This window comes from Sander lucioperca, chromosome 10 (genome assembly GCF_008315115.2).
Source record: "Sander lucioperca isolate FBNREF2018 chromosome 10, SLUC_FBN_1.2, whole genome shotgun sequence".
Classification (NCBI taxonomy): domain Eukaryota; kingdom Metazoa; phylum Chordata; class Actinopteri; order Perciformes; family Percidae; genus Sander; species Sander lucioperca.
Genome location: NC_050182.1, coordinates 14,656,571 through 14,670,755, shown reverse-complemented (window position 1 = coordinate 14,670,755; position 14,185 = coordinate 14,656,571). Strand labels below are relative to the sequence as shown.

Below are 14,185 nucleotides of genomic sequence, written 5' to 3'. Positions count from 1 at the left end.
GGAGCTTTCATAAAAGGTCACCACACTGATAACTAACCCTCAAGTCTCCACTCTGCTTCACAAAGGGGGCTGCCATGCACAGTGCAGATGCTAAATGCACAAACACACCTCCTGCTTGTTGCTCATACATCATTAATCACGATGGTATTTTAAAATGTCAGCATTATCAACCATATAAATTCAATATCCGCCCCCCGACTGGTTTCATTTCCCCGCGCTGCCCCAGATTACCACCCACTACACTGGCATAGACTATAATCAAAAAGCACATTATTTATCTTTGTAAAAAAAAAGCTCTATTTACGCCTTGTTGCTGCTTGTGCTAATTGTTATTCTGAAAGTTTCCCCCTAAAAGGAACCCTTTTTCTCAACAGCGGGATGAGTGGAGACACATGAAAACAATTACTGGATTTCCCCTCTGTCTCCTCTCTTCAGGGTTATTATCAATCATGCTGCAGGGCAGATGCCTGGAGAGTGGCCGGGCCACCATACAGTTAACTGTACTGGGACTGGTTAGAAATTTGCTACGAGCTTTATTCTGATTGGTGTACACAGCTCTGCATTGAAATCCTGTTAAACAGAATAGCAGGGAGAGAGAGCGAATGTGTGTGTGAGCCTTTGTGTGTGTGTGTGTGTGTGTGTGTGTGTGTGTGTGTGTGTGTGTGTGTGTGTGTGTGTGAGAGAGAGAGAGAGAGAGAGAGAGAGAGAGAGGGCGAGAGAGGGAGAGTTGGCATGGCAACACAGTTACTCTTGAAGCAAACCACAGAAATAAATAAGGTTTCAGCTCTGTGAAAATATGTGTGCAAATTTATAGGCTGGATGTTTGCAGAGCTGATAGTACAGTGCATGCTTATTCACATTCTGTTATGCATACACCTTGTTCTTTGCAATCAAATGCAAAACAGATCAAATGTGTGTGTGTGTGTGTGTGTGTGTGTGTGTGTGTGTGTGTGTGTATGTGTGTGTGTGTGTGTGTGTGTGTGTGTGTGTGTGTGTGTGTGCGCGTGTATCCTCACAAGTGTAGTGAAGCAGGAAGCTGATGTAGCTGCCATAAACATAAAGATAAAGCAATGGCATGAACAGATTTCATAGGGATTGGGAAACATCACTCCTCATGCTTCAGAAGTCGCTGGCGCCTCTGGCTCGATAAATAGATGCAGATCCTTTGAATAGAACATCTCAAAGAGGCTGGTATAACATTGTCTGAGTGACACTGGTTAATTCCTTGAATTAAGTCGGGGGGCAGGGGGGATTTATTGCTCTGCTCAGGGTACAGTGTGTTTGGAATGAGTTTGTTTTAACCTTCTCATTGCAAATGCTTTTCACCTGGCTGGAATAGTAATGAGGATCTTATTCTCTGAGAGGCATAAAAGCAATTATAAGAATAAGGATTAATTAGCTATGATATTTACATGCAGTTATTACGACTTATCTCCTTATTCCTGTTTGGTCAGAGAGAGAATCTCCACCTTGTGAGCACAACTCTTTGTTTAACTGTGAGATTAAGACAAGGGCGTAACTGGCCCTTTGTTTGCTTGCATCTCAAGATCAAGGCTGGATAAGCGTAATTATGCAGCAGAGTCTCTTGACCTGAATTTATCATGATGAGGAACTTTAAGGTCTAACAGCAGTATTGAATATGAGAGATGCATTAAAGTTTGAATCGAATTTGGTAAACAGATGCCGAAACACACATTCACACAGCAGCTCGTGACCATTAGGGTTGGTAGTATCAAGCGATGTCCTCAGCTTGTTCAACATCATACAATATTCATGAAGCTCAACACTTAATCCCAGCCTGTCCCTTTAATGGATGCAGATACCCTGTGGTAGCAGAACGGCTTGTTTCTCTGGCTATTCTGGCGACAGCATCAGACTATTTACAGCCTTCTGAGATCTACACATGCACACACGGACAGACGCGTACACACACAGGCAGTACGTGCAGACACACACTCTCCGCGCAGTCCGTTTCCATGGATATATCAAAGCAGAGACTGCAAACTTTGATCAATTATTAACAGTGATGGAGCGAGACAGTGGAGATACAGAGAAATGGTGAAACAAGGTGCTTCCCTCACTTCCGCCCTTTATTTTAATTGGCAGCCGTGACACTATTTCCCCATCCACTGTGGCATAAGTAGTATTCATCACTGGTCCTCATGCATGTCCATTGGCATACAAGCCTGGAGATGGTGCCAAACGTAATTATGAGGGAATTAGGAGATGTAGTTGTGCATGCTTTGAAATACAATACATAGGCTGTCCCCCAGGTCCTTATCGTATCCCCTCTTCACGCTATTTTTATATTATTCAATCTGAAGTGTAATTAGAGTGTATTTTGACAAACCAGTGTCTTCTCCCGCTCTCCTCAGCCCAGGGAACCTTCAGTTTCTTTCCAAGGTTCTTGCAAGCTGGGTTTGACTGATTGGAAAGGCTGCATAGGCATGTTAACATCAACACTGATATTGGCTCGGGGAATTTCAGCATCAAGGACAGCAGCAGACGTGGTAGTGCTCTGTGTACGTGTAGCTGTACAAATGCATTTTATATACACACTTGCACTAATCTGTGTGTGTGTGTGTGTGTGTGTGTGTGTGTGTGTCAGTAAATGTGTATGTGAATGGCATCGGGGGACGTCAATCCAGGCGCTCTCATGAGCCAAGCAAGGCTAGAAATGAAAGTGAAAATGGTGATAACTCCAGGGGGTTGTAGAAGACAGACCTCCAAGAATAGCAGAGATTCCTCAACCTTTATGGCATACCTGCCAACACTCCTGTTATCTTTCTCTATTTTTTATTTTATTTTTTTAATAAGGGAGAATAGGTGCTTTTTCATCTTTTCCTGCATCGTGTTCCCTTTTGGTTACCAAAAGGTTTAATTTCCTACACTCATAGAAACACAACGTTCAGGTATGGAGACTGATGCTGTTGTGTTCAAGAATAGACCTTCATTATACTCCTGAACAGCCTGTAAGTAACTGTAAGGGGTGGAACTGAATAAATGTAATGTAAGTGCAAGCTGTTGATTTTGCTCCTCTGTTTGATTTCACATTAATAATTACATTCATTTTAATAGCAAAATGTAGGTCTTTATTCAAGCGTCCGCTTCCACAATCTTACAAATTGAGGGAAATTTGACCCTTTAGGTTCAAAGAACTAAGGGAGACTTATTTCATATTTGATGATTGAGGGATTTTAAAGCTTTTTAAGGGTGTCCGTCCACTAGTGATTCTGTTTGGCAATAATTTACAAACAATTGACTAATCATATCAAGGGATAATAGCTCTCTGTCTTGGTGAAAATACTTAACTAACCTCTACAAAATTATAATCTGCACGTCTTTATTTTTATTTTATTCTAATTTCTACACGTTATAGAAAGTGAGTAATTTGAAAAATTCATGAAAACAAGCTGTTATTAAAGGCTGTGAGGTTGGATTGTAATGACAGATTGATTAAATTATTCCAAGATAATCAGCGTAGGCGATGATTGCTCATCAGAGTAGAGTTAAAACGCTGTAACACCAGAAAGCTAACCAGCTTCTTCTCAGCATGCAGCCAGTCCACAGCCATAGTGACAGAGAACACAAACAACCTTCGGGAAAGACAGTAGCCTATTTTAAAGAGGTCAATCTGCGTCTCCCTCGCATGATAAGATAACACAGAAATTCGTTTTATGAGGAAGAGGCAACCAAGAGCTGATTTTAACAGAAAGGAGGAAGTGATCTGTGAAAAACTGGTGTAGCGATTGATCGGAGGGAAAAGCTGCAGCCTCTTTGCCCCACATTGCATAAGGTTGCCTGTTCCTACATGACATCAATATCGCGAAGCTGCTTTGCCAGTCAATATTAATGCAATTAACCCAGTGAATTGTAGATTGTCAGCAGTGCATGGAGATAAGTCATTTTGCAGGCATGCACTCCAAAACTCTCAAGACAATATTGTAATATTTTGATGTCAACGGGATTCCTGTACAGATTTGTATTGCAGTTGGTCCGTGAGTCCAAAGACATTTGGGATCAAGCCACTCTAACCTTTGTTGTGGAGTGTTATATTAAAACAGATTATCTAGCTTTGACCTTTGGACCCTTGGGATGTATTTGGGCATCAGGTTTTAAAGGATTTAGTACATTGTTTGAATGCCAGACAGCACTGGAGTATTTTCATGGTGACATCCTTTTTGAAAAGGACCACAGTGACCAAAAAGACAAGGCTTTAATCTATCAATAGTACTCCATGAAAGTTTTTCATAGGGCTAGTGTACCATCACATACTAAAATTGTTGCAATAAGACCCAAACCCACATGGGTGGGTAGTAAAATTATAAAAGTTGGTAATTTTGTCATTACAGTGATAACAACTTGAAATAAGTATCAAAACAGTCAGATAAACCTTTCAACCTTCTTCTGCAGCATCATCTAATTTTTACAATTTTCTGTCCAGCTGACCAAATTGAATGTTTGCCAAAACATTTTGCAGTGCTAGCGACCAATGTAAGCAAACGTGGAGCAACGATTAATTCTTCACCTTGGAAATACAAAAAATGTTGTACATTACTGTGACAAAATATTATTAACTCAAGGTATCCTTACAAGCTGTTTCCAAAGCTTTCGACTATCTCATGGCCTTCTCAAAAGGTAACTCCACCGATTCTACACAGTTAGAAAGAAGTGAGCTCACCAGACCTCTGTGGCATGCTCCTCATTGCTGCTTGAAGCTAGCGGCTCGAGGCTACTTCAGTCGCTACCTAGCATAACACACCTGAATCTCAGACTGATCTGTCGGCAGTCAAGTTGAATTGTGGGTAATGCAGGCACCAGGTTTTGACAAGGACGAAGAATCCATGGAATCAAAAAGATGATATCTCTGGTTCTGCTGCTTCAATTTGGTCTGTTCTTAACTGTACATCATGTGAATGGAACACATTTAATCAAATGTTTTTTGTGAACAGCTTACCAATTACCTACATGAATTCATACTCTTTTAACGGTCACCTTTAAGACTATCAGGAGTAGAGTCACATAGCCACAAATAACTCCAAACTTCAAAACATCCTTTCAGAAAATGTGCAGGAGACAATAGGTGGCGGATTTATTTTTTCCGGGGGGTTGCGCAACATAGCTGAAAGGTGTAGGTGTTAATGGCTGCCGAACGCCGTTGTTTTGAAAGTTATTGTATGTTTGCTAGAGACGGCAGGTTCAGAAGTTGATGCAAAATGACACACTTTTATACCACTGTACTGTAAGAAATCACCAAACCTAAAGTGGAATATCACGAACAGTTAAAACTCTGCTATTATCTCACAGTATTATATCACTGTGGGTGCCTAAGCTCCTAAGCACCCGCTGAATCTTAACTTATGCGGGAGACGTTTGTAGCAAAGGTCACAGCATCTCTGTGATCACCTTGATGACATGCACAGTTTAAACAAGCATGTCCTAAAGGGCTTTATGTGGTCGAATACATAAAGAGTTTTAAGCAGAATTTTCTACTGGGATGATTAGGACATGTAAAGAACACTTCAATGTGAGAAAGTCAGCAGTCAGAGCTCGACTTTAATTGGGTTCAGATTGAATTATCTAAGTGCATGACAACATCCTGACTTTCTCTGCAATGACATGACACCACAATCATTCCACCCAAACTAGAGTGAATGGAAAACACATCAATCAATAAGAAGCCCAGCTATTCCACATATGCCCTGGTTCTTGAGTGGTGATTACCTCTTCAGAAAGAGCAGAGGGCTGCCTCAAAGAGACAATTCAGCTGCTGAGACAAACACCCCAATTAGGAGCCGCTATCATTGGCCGCGGTCCGATTGTTTGTGACATTTTTAAAATGTGCATGTGTGTCTTCGTGTTTGCGAGCCACATCTTCTCTTCTATGGTGAATCATTAGATGTGTCAGGCCAGTTTATCAGTGACTCTGATGAGCAGTGTGACGGTGACGGCCTGTCGGTAATCTGGCTGACAGAGCAGTGATGGATCATTCCAGCCACACACTCGCCACCTCGACATGCTGTAAATGACTTTATTGGAGGGTTGTAATGACTTGCGATGGCTGCTACTGTGGTCGTCGGGCTCACTTTTGTCTGGTTTCAGCCTGTCTTCCTGTTTTTATGTCTGGATTTGTGGGCATGTGTTGTGTTTTGATGATACGTACTGGCTGTGTGGACGTGAACTCTGTGCAGGCATTTTTTATTTCCTTCCTCCAGCTTGTCTTTTCCCCTCACGTTTGCATGTGCTTGTTTGCTGCTCCTTGCTACTTTTGTGCCATTTTCCTCTTGACCTCGTCTGTTTTGTTCTTTCCATTTCCCTTACTCTGCCTTTTCTTCGTCCTACTTCTCTTTTCTCTTCACATTTGCATTGGCCTTTAGTCGCTCCATGCTACTTCTGTCATTTCCCTTTACTTTATCTACTCTCTTTGGTTTTCTTCTTTGTGTTTTGTTTATAGTCGCCTCCATCCCCCACACTCCATTTGTCTGCTCTCATTCCATCTGTCTCCCTCACCCTTATCTGTCCCATTTCCCTCGCTCTGATTCCTCCCCCTTTTCTCTCTCCATCTCTTTCGATCACCTCAAGTAATTTCTCTTCCTTATTATTGATCCGCCCATCCCATCTGTTCTTCCGTCCATCCGTTAAACACTCTGTCATTTTGTCCTTCCAGTGTGACCCAGGAGAAGCCACCAAGTTGCTGTATGACCTTCTTTACACCGAGCCCATCAAGATCGTCCTGATGCCCGGCTGCAGCGGCGTTTCCACGTTGGTGGCCGAAGCTGCTCGCATGTGGAACCTCATAGTGGTGGGTGTCTTTTACTGTTTGTAATGAAGTGCACACTTTCAGGACATTTTTACAATCCCCAGTCATTTAATTTCAGAGGTGTTAAAATTGTTGAAGTTGGGGCACGCAGGGAGAGATGTGAGCTGTGGTTTGTGTCAAAATTTGTACTCCTTCTCAGTCAAATCTGAACACACTGACATGATACACATTTTTAGATTCAGCGCATACCATTTACGATAAAAAATAAAATAAACAAATAAACATCCATAAATCTGCTTAGAGATCATAGAAAATGGTGCTCCTTATAACTTCATCACATTTTTAAGTTTTCTTTACTATCAAAGTCATCCAGTGATAGTTGTCTGTAACTGCAAGGGAACTTTGCAAACAGGAACTCCTAATAGCTAATTCAGCATACATTTTAATGGTGCCAATTTGGCAAAACCCAAATATAGGCCTTAGGTGTCAGACATTAAAAACCTTTTTTAACCCAACTGCACTGCTTCAAACCCATTGCCAAATAATGCATCAGATTGAAGGGTCAGTTCACTGTGATTGAAAAAGAAAAAACGTATTTTCCCACTGAACTCTGGCAGTATCCAATTATGCAGATAATGTTGGTTTAGTGGGTTCAGGTTCTGAGATATCTGTCTTTGAGTTTTCAACCGCTGCACCCAAAACAATGGAGGTAAATGGAATTTTGTTAAAGGGGGTTTACTGCATTGAGAAATGAAATTAAAAAAATTCGGCAGCAACATATCTTTCCAGTTTCACTGTTCCTGTGGAAAGTCAACAGAGCACATTGACAACAGTTTTCTTCTGTAGAAAATTGACAATGACAGTGTTTCACAGCAAGGTCTATGGTTTCACCTCCACTGAATTTAGTTCAATCAGGAGAGACCTCATTTTGAGTGAACAATTATTTACTGACATGTGCATGATAATGAGAAATGATGGCGGTTAGACCCCATCGTGATATCATCGAATTCCCATCTTGACATCATCATATTTCCAGGGGGCCGAGAAGCCGTGAGTATGTAGGATACCCCCACGATGGAGTCTAGACACTGGTGGTGATGGTGATGGTGATGAATGAAGAGGATGCTGAGATCTGGATGAATGAGAAGAGGAGTGAGGTCTGGTGAGCTCAGACCTGGGAGCCGGAATTGATGAACTGGAGGCGAACGGGGTGGAGGAGGGTCGGGACGATTCACGCTGAAATGAGAGCTGACAGCAACACAGAGGACAACATTTAAATATTGACAGCAAGAATGCGATTGGCTGATTGAGATTGTGGCTAAACCTGGTTGGTTTAACTAAGCGCAAACGCTCCCTAATCAGCTGGTAATGTGGAGCAGGAGGAGAGGGAGAGTGAGGTGAATGAGAGGGAGTGAGTGAGTACATGATAGTCTTCCTGTCTGAACTTACGCTAGCTTCATTTAGAGGCTGAAATCTTAGAGAAAGATCTTAAAACCTTGAACACATAAAACCGAAACTATCTTGCATGGCCAGACCAGCACCTTGTTTAATGTACTGTAGAAGCTGGCATTGCTCTAAATGATGAGCTATTGTACTCTTGTATCCCCAAATCAATTATATAGTTGTTTACTGATTTAAAAGACTTAATACAGCACTTTTAATTAGCAGTGACACTTCACACGGCAGTTTAACAAAACTGCATTGACAGCGACACTACGTGCAGGACAAAACATATTGTTCAAACTCACATACTGCATCATAATACATTTAAAATTGAGTACTCACAGACATCTGGTGTCTCCTGTTACTGTTATTTTTCGAAAACACTTCTGCTTTTCATGTCTTCATCAGTCAGTTTCTTTTGTTTATCTCATTCTCTGTCTTCTCTTGATCTGCCTCTCTGTCACTCACAGTGCTCTGCTTATTAGCTTTGTCCTGTAATTGAAGTTTCATCCAGAGATTAGTCATCAAGAGCAATCAGTTCTAGTGGTTGGCATCTGCCCCTCTTTCTCGTTTCTATTCTCTCTTTGTCACCCTTTCTTTCCTCATCGTTAAAATGTATTTTCCACATTTTGACTCTTTGCCTTCCTCTTTTCTGTGTCTGTATTCGCTGCCTGGAGCTGGCCTGCTGCTATTTCAGCCCCCTTTTCCTTATTTCCTTCCTTCCTTCCTCCTTTCCATCTATACCATCTTTCTCTCCCACTCTTTATGTCCGCCTCGCACCCTCAACTCGAGCAGTCGATTCTCCCCACACAAAGGGATCTGTCTCTCTTTACTACACGCCACCACTGGCACAACCTCCTAACCACCACACTCAATTATTTCTCTATGCCGCCTGCCTGCAGAAGCCTCCTCGCATGTCAAACAGCCTCATCAGAGCGCCAGGGAGGCAAAGCAATCTCCATTTCTGGACACTGATCAAGAAGGGGCTCTCGGTCGGCTCCTCTTAGCACAGTGTTAATTTGATCCCCCATCTCCCTTTCTAAAAGCACTGTAATCCATAGACGGGCACTGATCTACTACTATGAGGCTATGGGAGAACTGACGAACTGAGAATCAAGAGATATTGTTTGTGGTTTTTGGGATGCTTCAATGTGGAACTTTATCTGACATCGGTCTATTTCTGCAACAGAAGCTTTTTGCTCCATTTTAGTTTTGTCACTGTTTTTGTGTCTGGTGAAGGTTTGTTTGAGTGTTAACACAGGGAAAAGCTTGCAGTTACTTGTTTGTTGATTTCTAAGTTCTGACAATGGTGCTAATGAACCCCTTGCAAACACCAGATTGGACAAACTATGAAATGCGTCGAGGCCGAGCTGAAAGCACCTCAGATTTTTTTAGTTGTTGAGTGGTTGACTTTAAATGGTCTGTTGGAGTCTGTGACCCAAATTACAGAAAATTCATATAGCCATGTTAGTTTTTATCTGTTTTATTTGGTTTGAGATTTTGGCCTGTGACATTTCTGCCTCTGCTTACAAGTGAGTTGACTGGAATTTCCCAATTCCCAATTTCCCTCGTTCACTCCTTCACTACTCATTTTAAATAGACATTCAGTTATTTACTCCATAGTGAGGAAATGATATTTTGGACACTTAAGGATTATCAATATTTTGCGTTATCATGAATGAGGTGTGATGTCACATGATTGTAATTTTCACTTTTTTATTATTAGATAGATACTTCATTATCTTTTGGGCATTTTGGGCCTTAGACAGACTTGAAAGGGGAGAGAGAAGGGGAATGACATGCAGCAAAGGGCCGAATGTCGGAGTCGAACCCGCGGCCGCTGCGTTGAGGAGTAATCCTCTATATATGGGCGCCCGCTCTACCAGGTGAGCTAACCAGGCGCCCGTAATTTTCACTTTTAAAGAATGCAACACATTGCTTTGTAGGATTAACAATGTCTGTGGCACTCATCCTCATAATGTCATGGACACTGCCTTTATCACTTCATCGTGTGAATTTTGAGGGTATTGAGGGTACTGCTAAAGTAGAGTATAGAGCATACATCGCTCCATTAGAATATTCAGACACTCAAAGTAGTAACAAACACTTTCTGGAAACATTCCGCCTCTTTTGCTTTTCACACAGACTGTTAACCTGCATGCAACCAAAGCCCGATCAAACGTGATTGGTGAACACTACTCGGACTACAAACGGTAAACAGATGGCTCCCGATACAAAATCCGGTCATGTTGTCAACAGATTCTGCATTCATATGCAGATATCTGTTTAGAAAGATTACTCATTTAGTTTAATTGCTTGACATCTAATGAAAGAATTGGCTCAAAATCAAGTACAGACATTCATGGTACCCAGATGTATCCTAATTACTATGGTGAGCCCCTGACTTTTCATCAAGCGCCATCATCAGGTCAAAGTTTAAATTTGTCCAATACTTTAGTTTATGACTAAATACCTGCGAAACTAATGACATTCCCATTAGCCTCAGCTGTACTTTTGTTTAATGCTAATTAGCAAATGCTAGCAGGATAGCATGCTAAACCAAGATGGCAAACATGGTAAATATAACCTGCTAAATACCAGCATTGTCATTCTGAGCATGTTAGCATGCTGACATTAGCATTTAGCTTAAAACACTGCTGTGCCTACATGTAGCCTCTCAGAGCTGCTAGCATGGCTGTAGACTCTCACAAATAAACATACAGGCGTTGAATTAATACAACTTTGGTGCTCGAGTAAGCATTTACGGCAGAAGTATGGTGTGTGTGGCATTGACTCAAATTAAAGTACAATGACCGTGTTCATGGTAATAAAGAAACGCATCACCCAGTGCAATGGTTTGTCTCATTGATGTGTTTTTAGACAACAGTGGAGCTTCACAATTTTGTTTTTGCACAGTTATGCTCTTTTTTTGAGTCATGACCATCTCCTGTCACTTCAGATTCCTGCCGTTCCCCACCTGCCCTGTATTGGCCCTAAGTGTGATCCTGCCAATCCCAGTCCCTGTTCCACATTACCTCATTATCTTCCCTGTATATACTGTATATACCAGACTCTTTCTCCCCAGTCAATTGCACATGTACTTCCCAGTCTTAGCGTTTCAGCCTTTGTTCGTTCCTGTTTCTTGCCTGCCTGTTCCTGGTTGCACCTGCCTGACCCATGCCTTCTTAGTTTGCTCGCTGACTTATTACATGTTGCCAAACTATGGCACGGAGGAATAAGCTATATGAAGCTTTGCCCACACAGGCATTACTTGTTAATAGGATCAATTCACTGCTAGTTTTGTTTTTTTTCCTGTTATTTGTTGACAGTTATATATGTTATACAAATATAATAATCTAGTTAAGATAACATAAGATAGACTTTATTAATCCCACACTGGGGAAATTCCTGTGCTACAGCAGCTCAAAAGAAAAAAATCAGAATAACACAAATACACATTAATTAGACATAGGATAAAAAATATACATAAACTATAGGAAATGGAAAATAGAATATAATTAGTTATAATAATAATAATAGTAATAAAACAACCATATTTACACAATAAACAATCTTATATAAACAGTATATAAACACAGATATACAGATGAGTAAGGTGCGAATGAATAGATATGACATATTGCACAGTTGGAGGTGACACAGAGTAATAAATAGATAAATGTGCATATGCAAAATATTGTCCAGTGATTGATCATATTGCAGAAACAGCTAGCAGTGCTACATTATGATGTTGCATTAAAGAGTCTGACTGCTGCTGGAATGAAGGACCTGCGGCAGCGCTCCTTCTTGCACTGAGGGTGCAGCAGTCTGCAGCTGAAGGAGCTGCTCAGGGAACTCACAGTCTCATGTAGGGGGTGACAGGTGTTGCTCATGATTGATGCCAGCCTGGCTAACATCCTCCTCTCCCCCACCTCCTCTATGGTGTCCAGAGGGCAGACCAGAACAGAGCTAGCCCTCTTCACCAGTTTGTTGAGTCTTTTCCTGTCCCTCTCTGTGCTCCAAGCTCCCCAGCAGGCTACTGCATAAAAGATTGCAGACACAACCACAGAGTCATATAATGTTTTTAACAGAGTCCTGCACACACCAAAGGACCTCAGCCTCCTCAGCAGGTGGAGACAGCTTTGGCCCTTTTTGTACAGGACGTCTGTATTTTTGGACCAGTCCAGTTTATTGTTGAGGTGAACACCCAGATATTTGTATGTCTCCACCATCTCGATGTCGACACCCTGGATGTTCACCGGTGTAATACCAGGCAGCCTCCGGCAAAAGTCAACCACCATATCCTTTGTCTTGCTGCCGTTGATGTGAAGGTGGTTTGACTCACACCAGTTGACAAAGTCCCCGATGACCTCCCGGTATTCCTGATCATTCTCCTCTGATACCCTCCCAACAATGGCAGTATCATCAGAGAACTTCTGCATGTGACAGCTGCTTGTGTTGTGCCTGAAGTCCACTGTATACACGGTGAAGAGAAACGGGGCAAGCACAGTACCCTGTGGTGCTCCTGTGCTGCTCATCACCACATCAGACACACAGTCCTGAAGCCTCACATACTGTGGTCTGTCAGTGAGGTAACTGATGGTCCATGCAGACAGGTAGGGGTCAACTCCAGCTCCCAATAGCTTCCCCCAGAGCAGTGATGGTTGGATTGTATTGAAAGCACTGGAGAAATCAAAAAACATGACCCTCACAGTGCTCCCAGTTAGCCTTATCCTTAAAGAAAATCAGTTTTTCTGTCATATAACTCACACTGTCTGCATGTTCTCATGTATGTTATGAACCCCTATCACGTTTATTACTGAGCATGTCTCACCCGCCGAAGCTGCTGCTGATTTCTCCAGATCTTTCAATGCAGCGCCAAGATCAGCTGTCGCTTCCTGTATAGTTTCCCTTCCTTCATATTGATGCCTCTGTCTACCTGCCTGTGCCCACAGGGATTTGTTATTGTGGGTCCACATTGTGCATGACATTTGTCATCCAACGTCAACACCCCTCTCTCTCCCATTGGTGAACATCCCAGGGTTGTGTAGGTAATGGGGCTGAGATGAGAGCTGGGGAAGAGGCTACGCTGTCTGTAGCCGTAATGGTTCCCTAAGCTCCAGGTTCCTCGTTTTAAAGGTGACCTGTCAAGGATTTTATCAGTTGTCACTATGAAACTAACTGTTAAAGGACAGTCTTCTCTCTGTTTCTGTCTGCATTTCCCACCATCCCTTTCCCCTGCTGTTTTGGACACACATCTTAGCAGTCTGCATCTTGTGGGAATTGTGCCTAAGAATTCAAATGACATGGGTCCAAATGAAAACAAACAAACAGATGATCACTTATGCTTCTGTTTGCAACAACAATAATTAGATCCTTTTTAATTTGTTCTGTTTGCAATAGCAGAATGTGTAATCACAAGTTCATGGCAATGTAGTATGCATGGAAAATACTGCATGCAGTGTTTTATTCTTTTATTAAAATTACAGTGTTTATCGGCATACCTGATAAGCCGGAGGGAAGCTAAAAAGGAGGGAGCGGGTTTGGATGAAAATGAGAAAATGGGAGAGGGGATTGTCTCTCTCGTTCTCTGTCTTTTTGCTGGCTTTCCTCTCTGTTGTTTTCTGTTTGAACCAGTTGCCATCAAAGAACACTGTGTACAGGGGAGGAACAAGAGAGTCCAGATTGGAATACATTTTGAGTGAAGTCTCTACCCCCCTAAACTTCTATATCCTTCACTTTGTTTTGCCTTAGTAACTGTTTTCCTCTTCTTTTATTTCTCTCTCATGTTACCCAGCTGTCCTATGGCTCCAGCTCGCCGGCCCTGTCCAACCGCCAGCGCTTCCCCACCTTCTTCCGCACGCACCCGTCGGCCACCCTTCACAACCCCACCAGGGTGCAGCTCTTCCAGAAGTGGAAGTGGACCCGCATCGCCACCATCCAGCAGACCACTGAAGTCTTCACCTCAGTCAGTACCTTTAC

The 14,185-nt window shown here is 42.2% G+C and overlaps 1 protein-coding gene across 2 annotated transcripts in view; it reads left to right on the top strand.

Annotated features, from left to right (window-relative positions):
* The window catches only part of gabbr1a (gamma-aminobutyric acid (GABA) B receptor, 1a), a 65,250-nt gene that overhangs the window by 23,695 nt on the left and 27,370 nt on the right, over positions 1-14,185 (top strand). For both annotated transcript variants that reach the window (XM_031313297.2, XM_036005860.1), the window contains exons 8-9: positions 6,668-6,802; positions 14,001-14,171. In XM_031313297.2, coding sequence (XP_031169157.1) covers positions 6,668-6,802; positions 14,001-14,171 — 306 coding nt within the window. The remainder of the gene's footprint in view (positions 1-6,667; positions 6,803-14,000; positions 14,172-14,185) is intronic.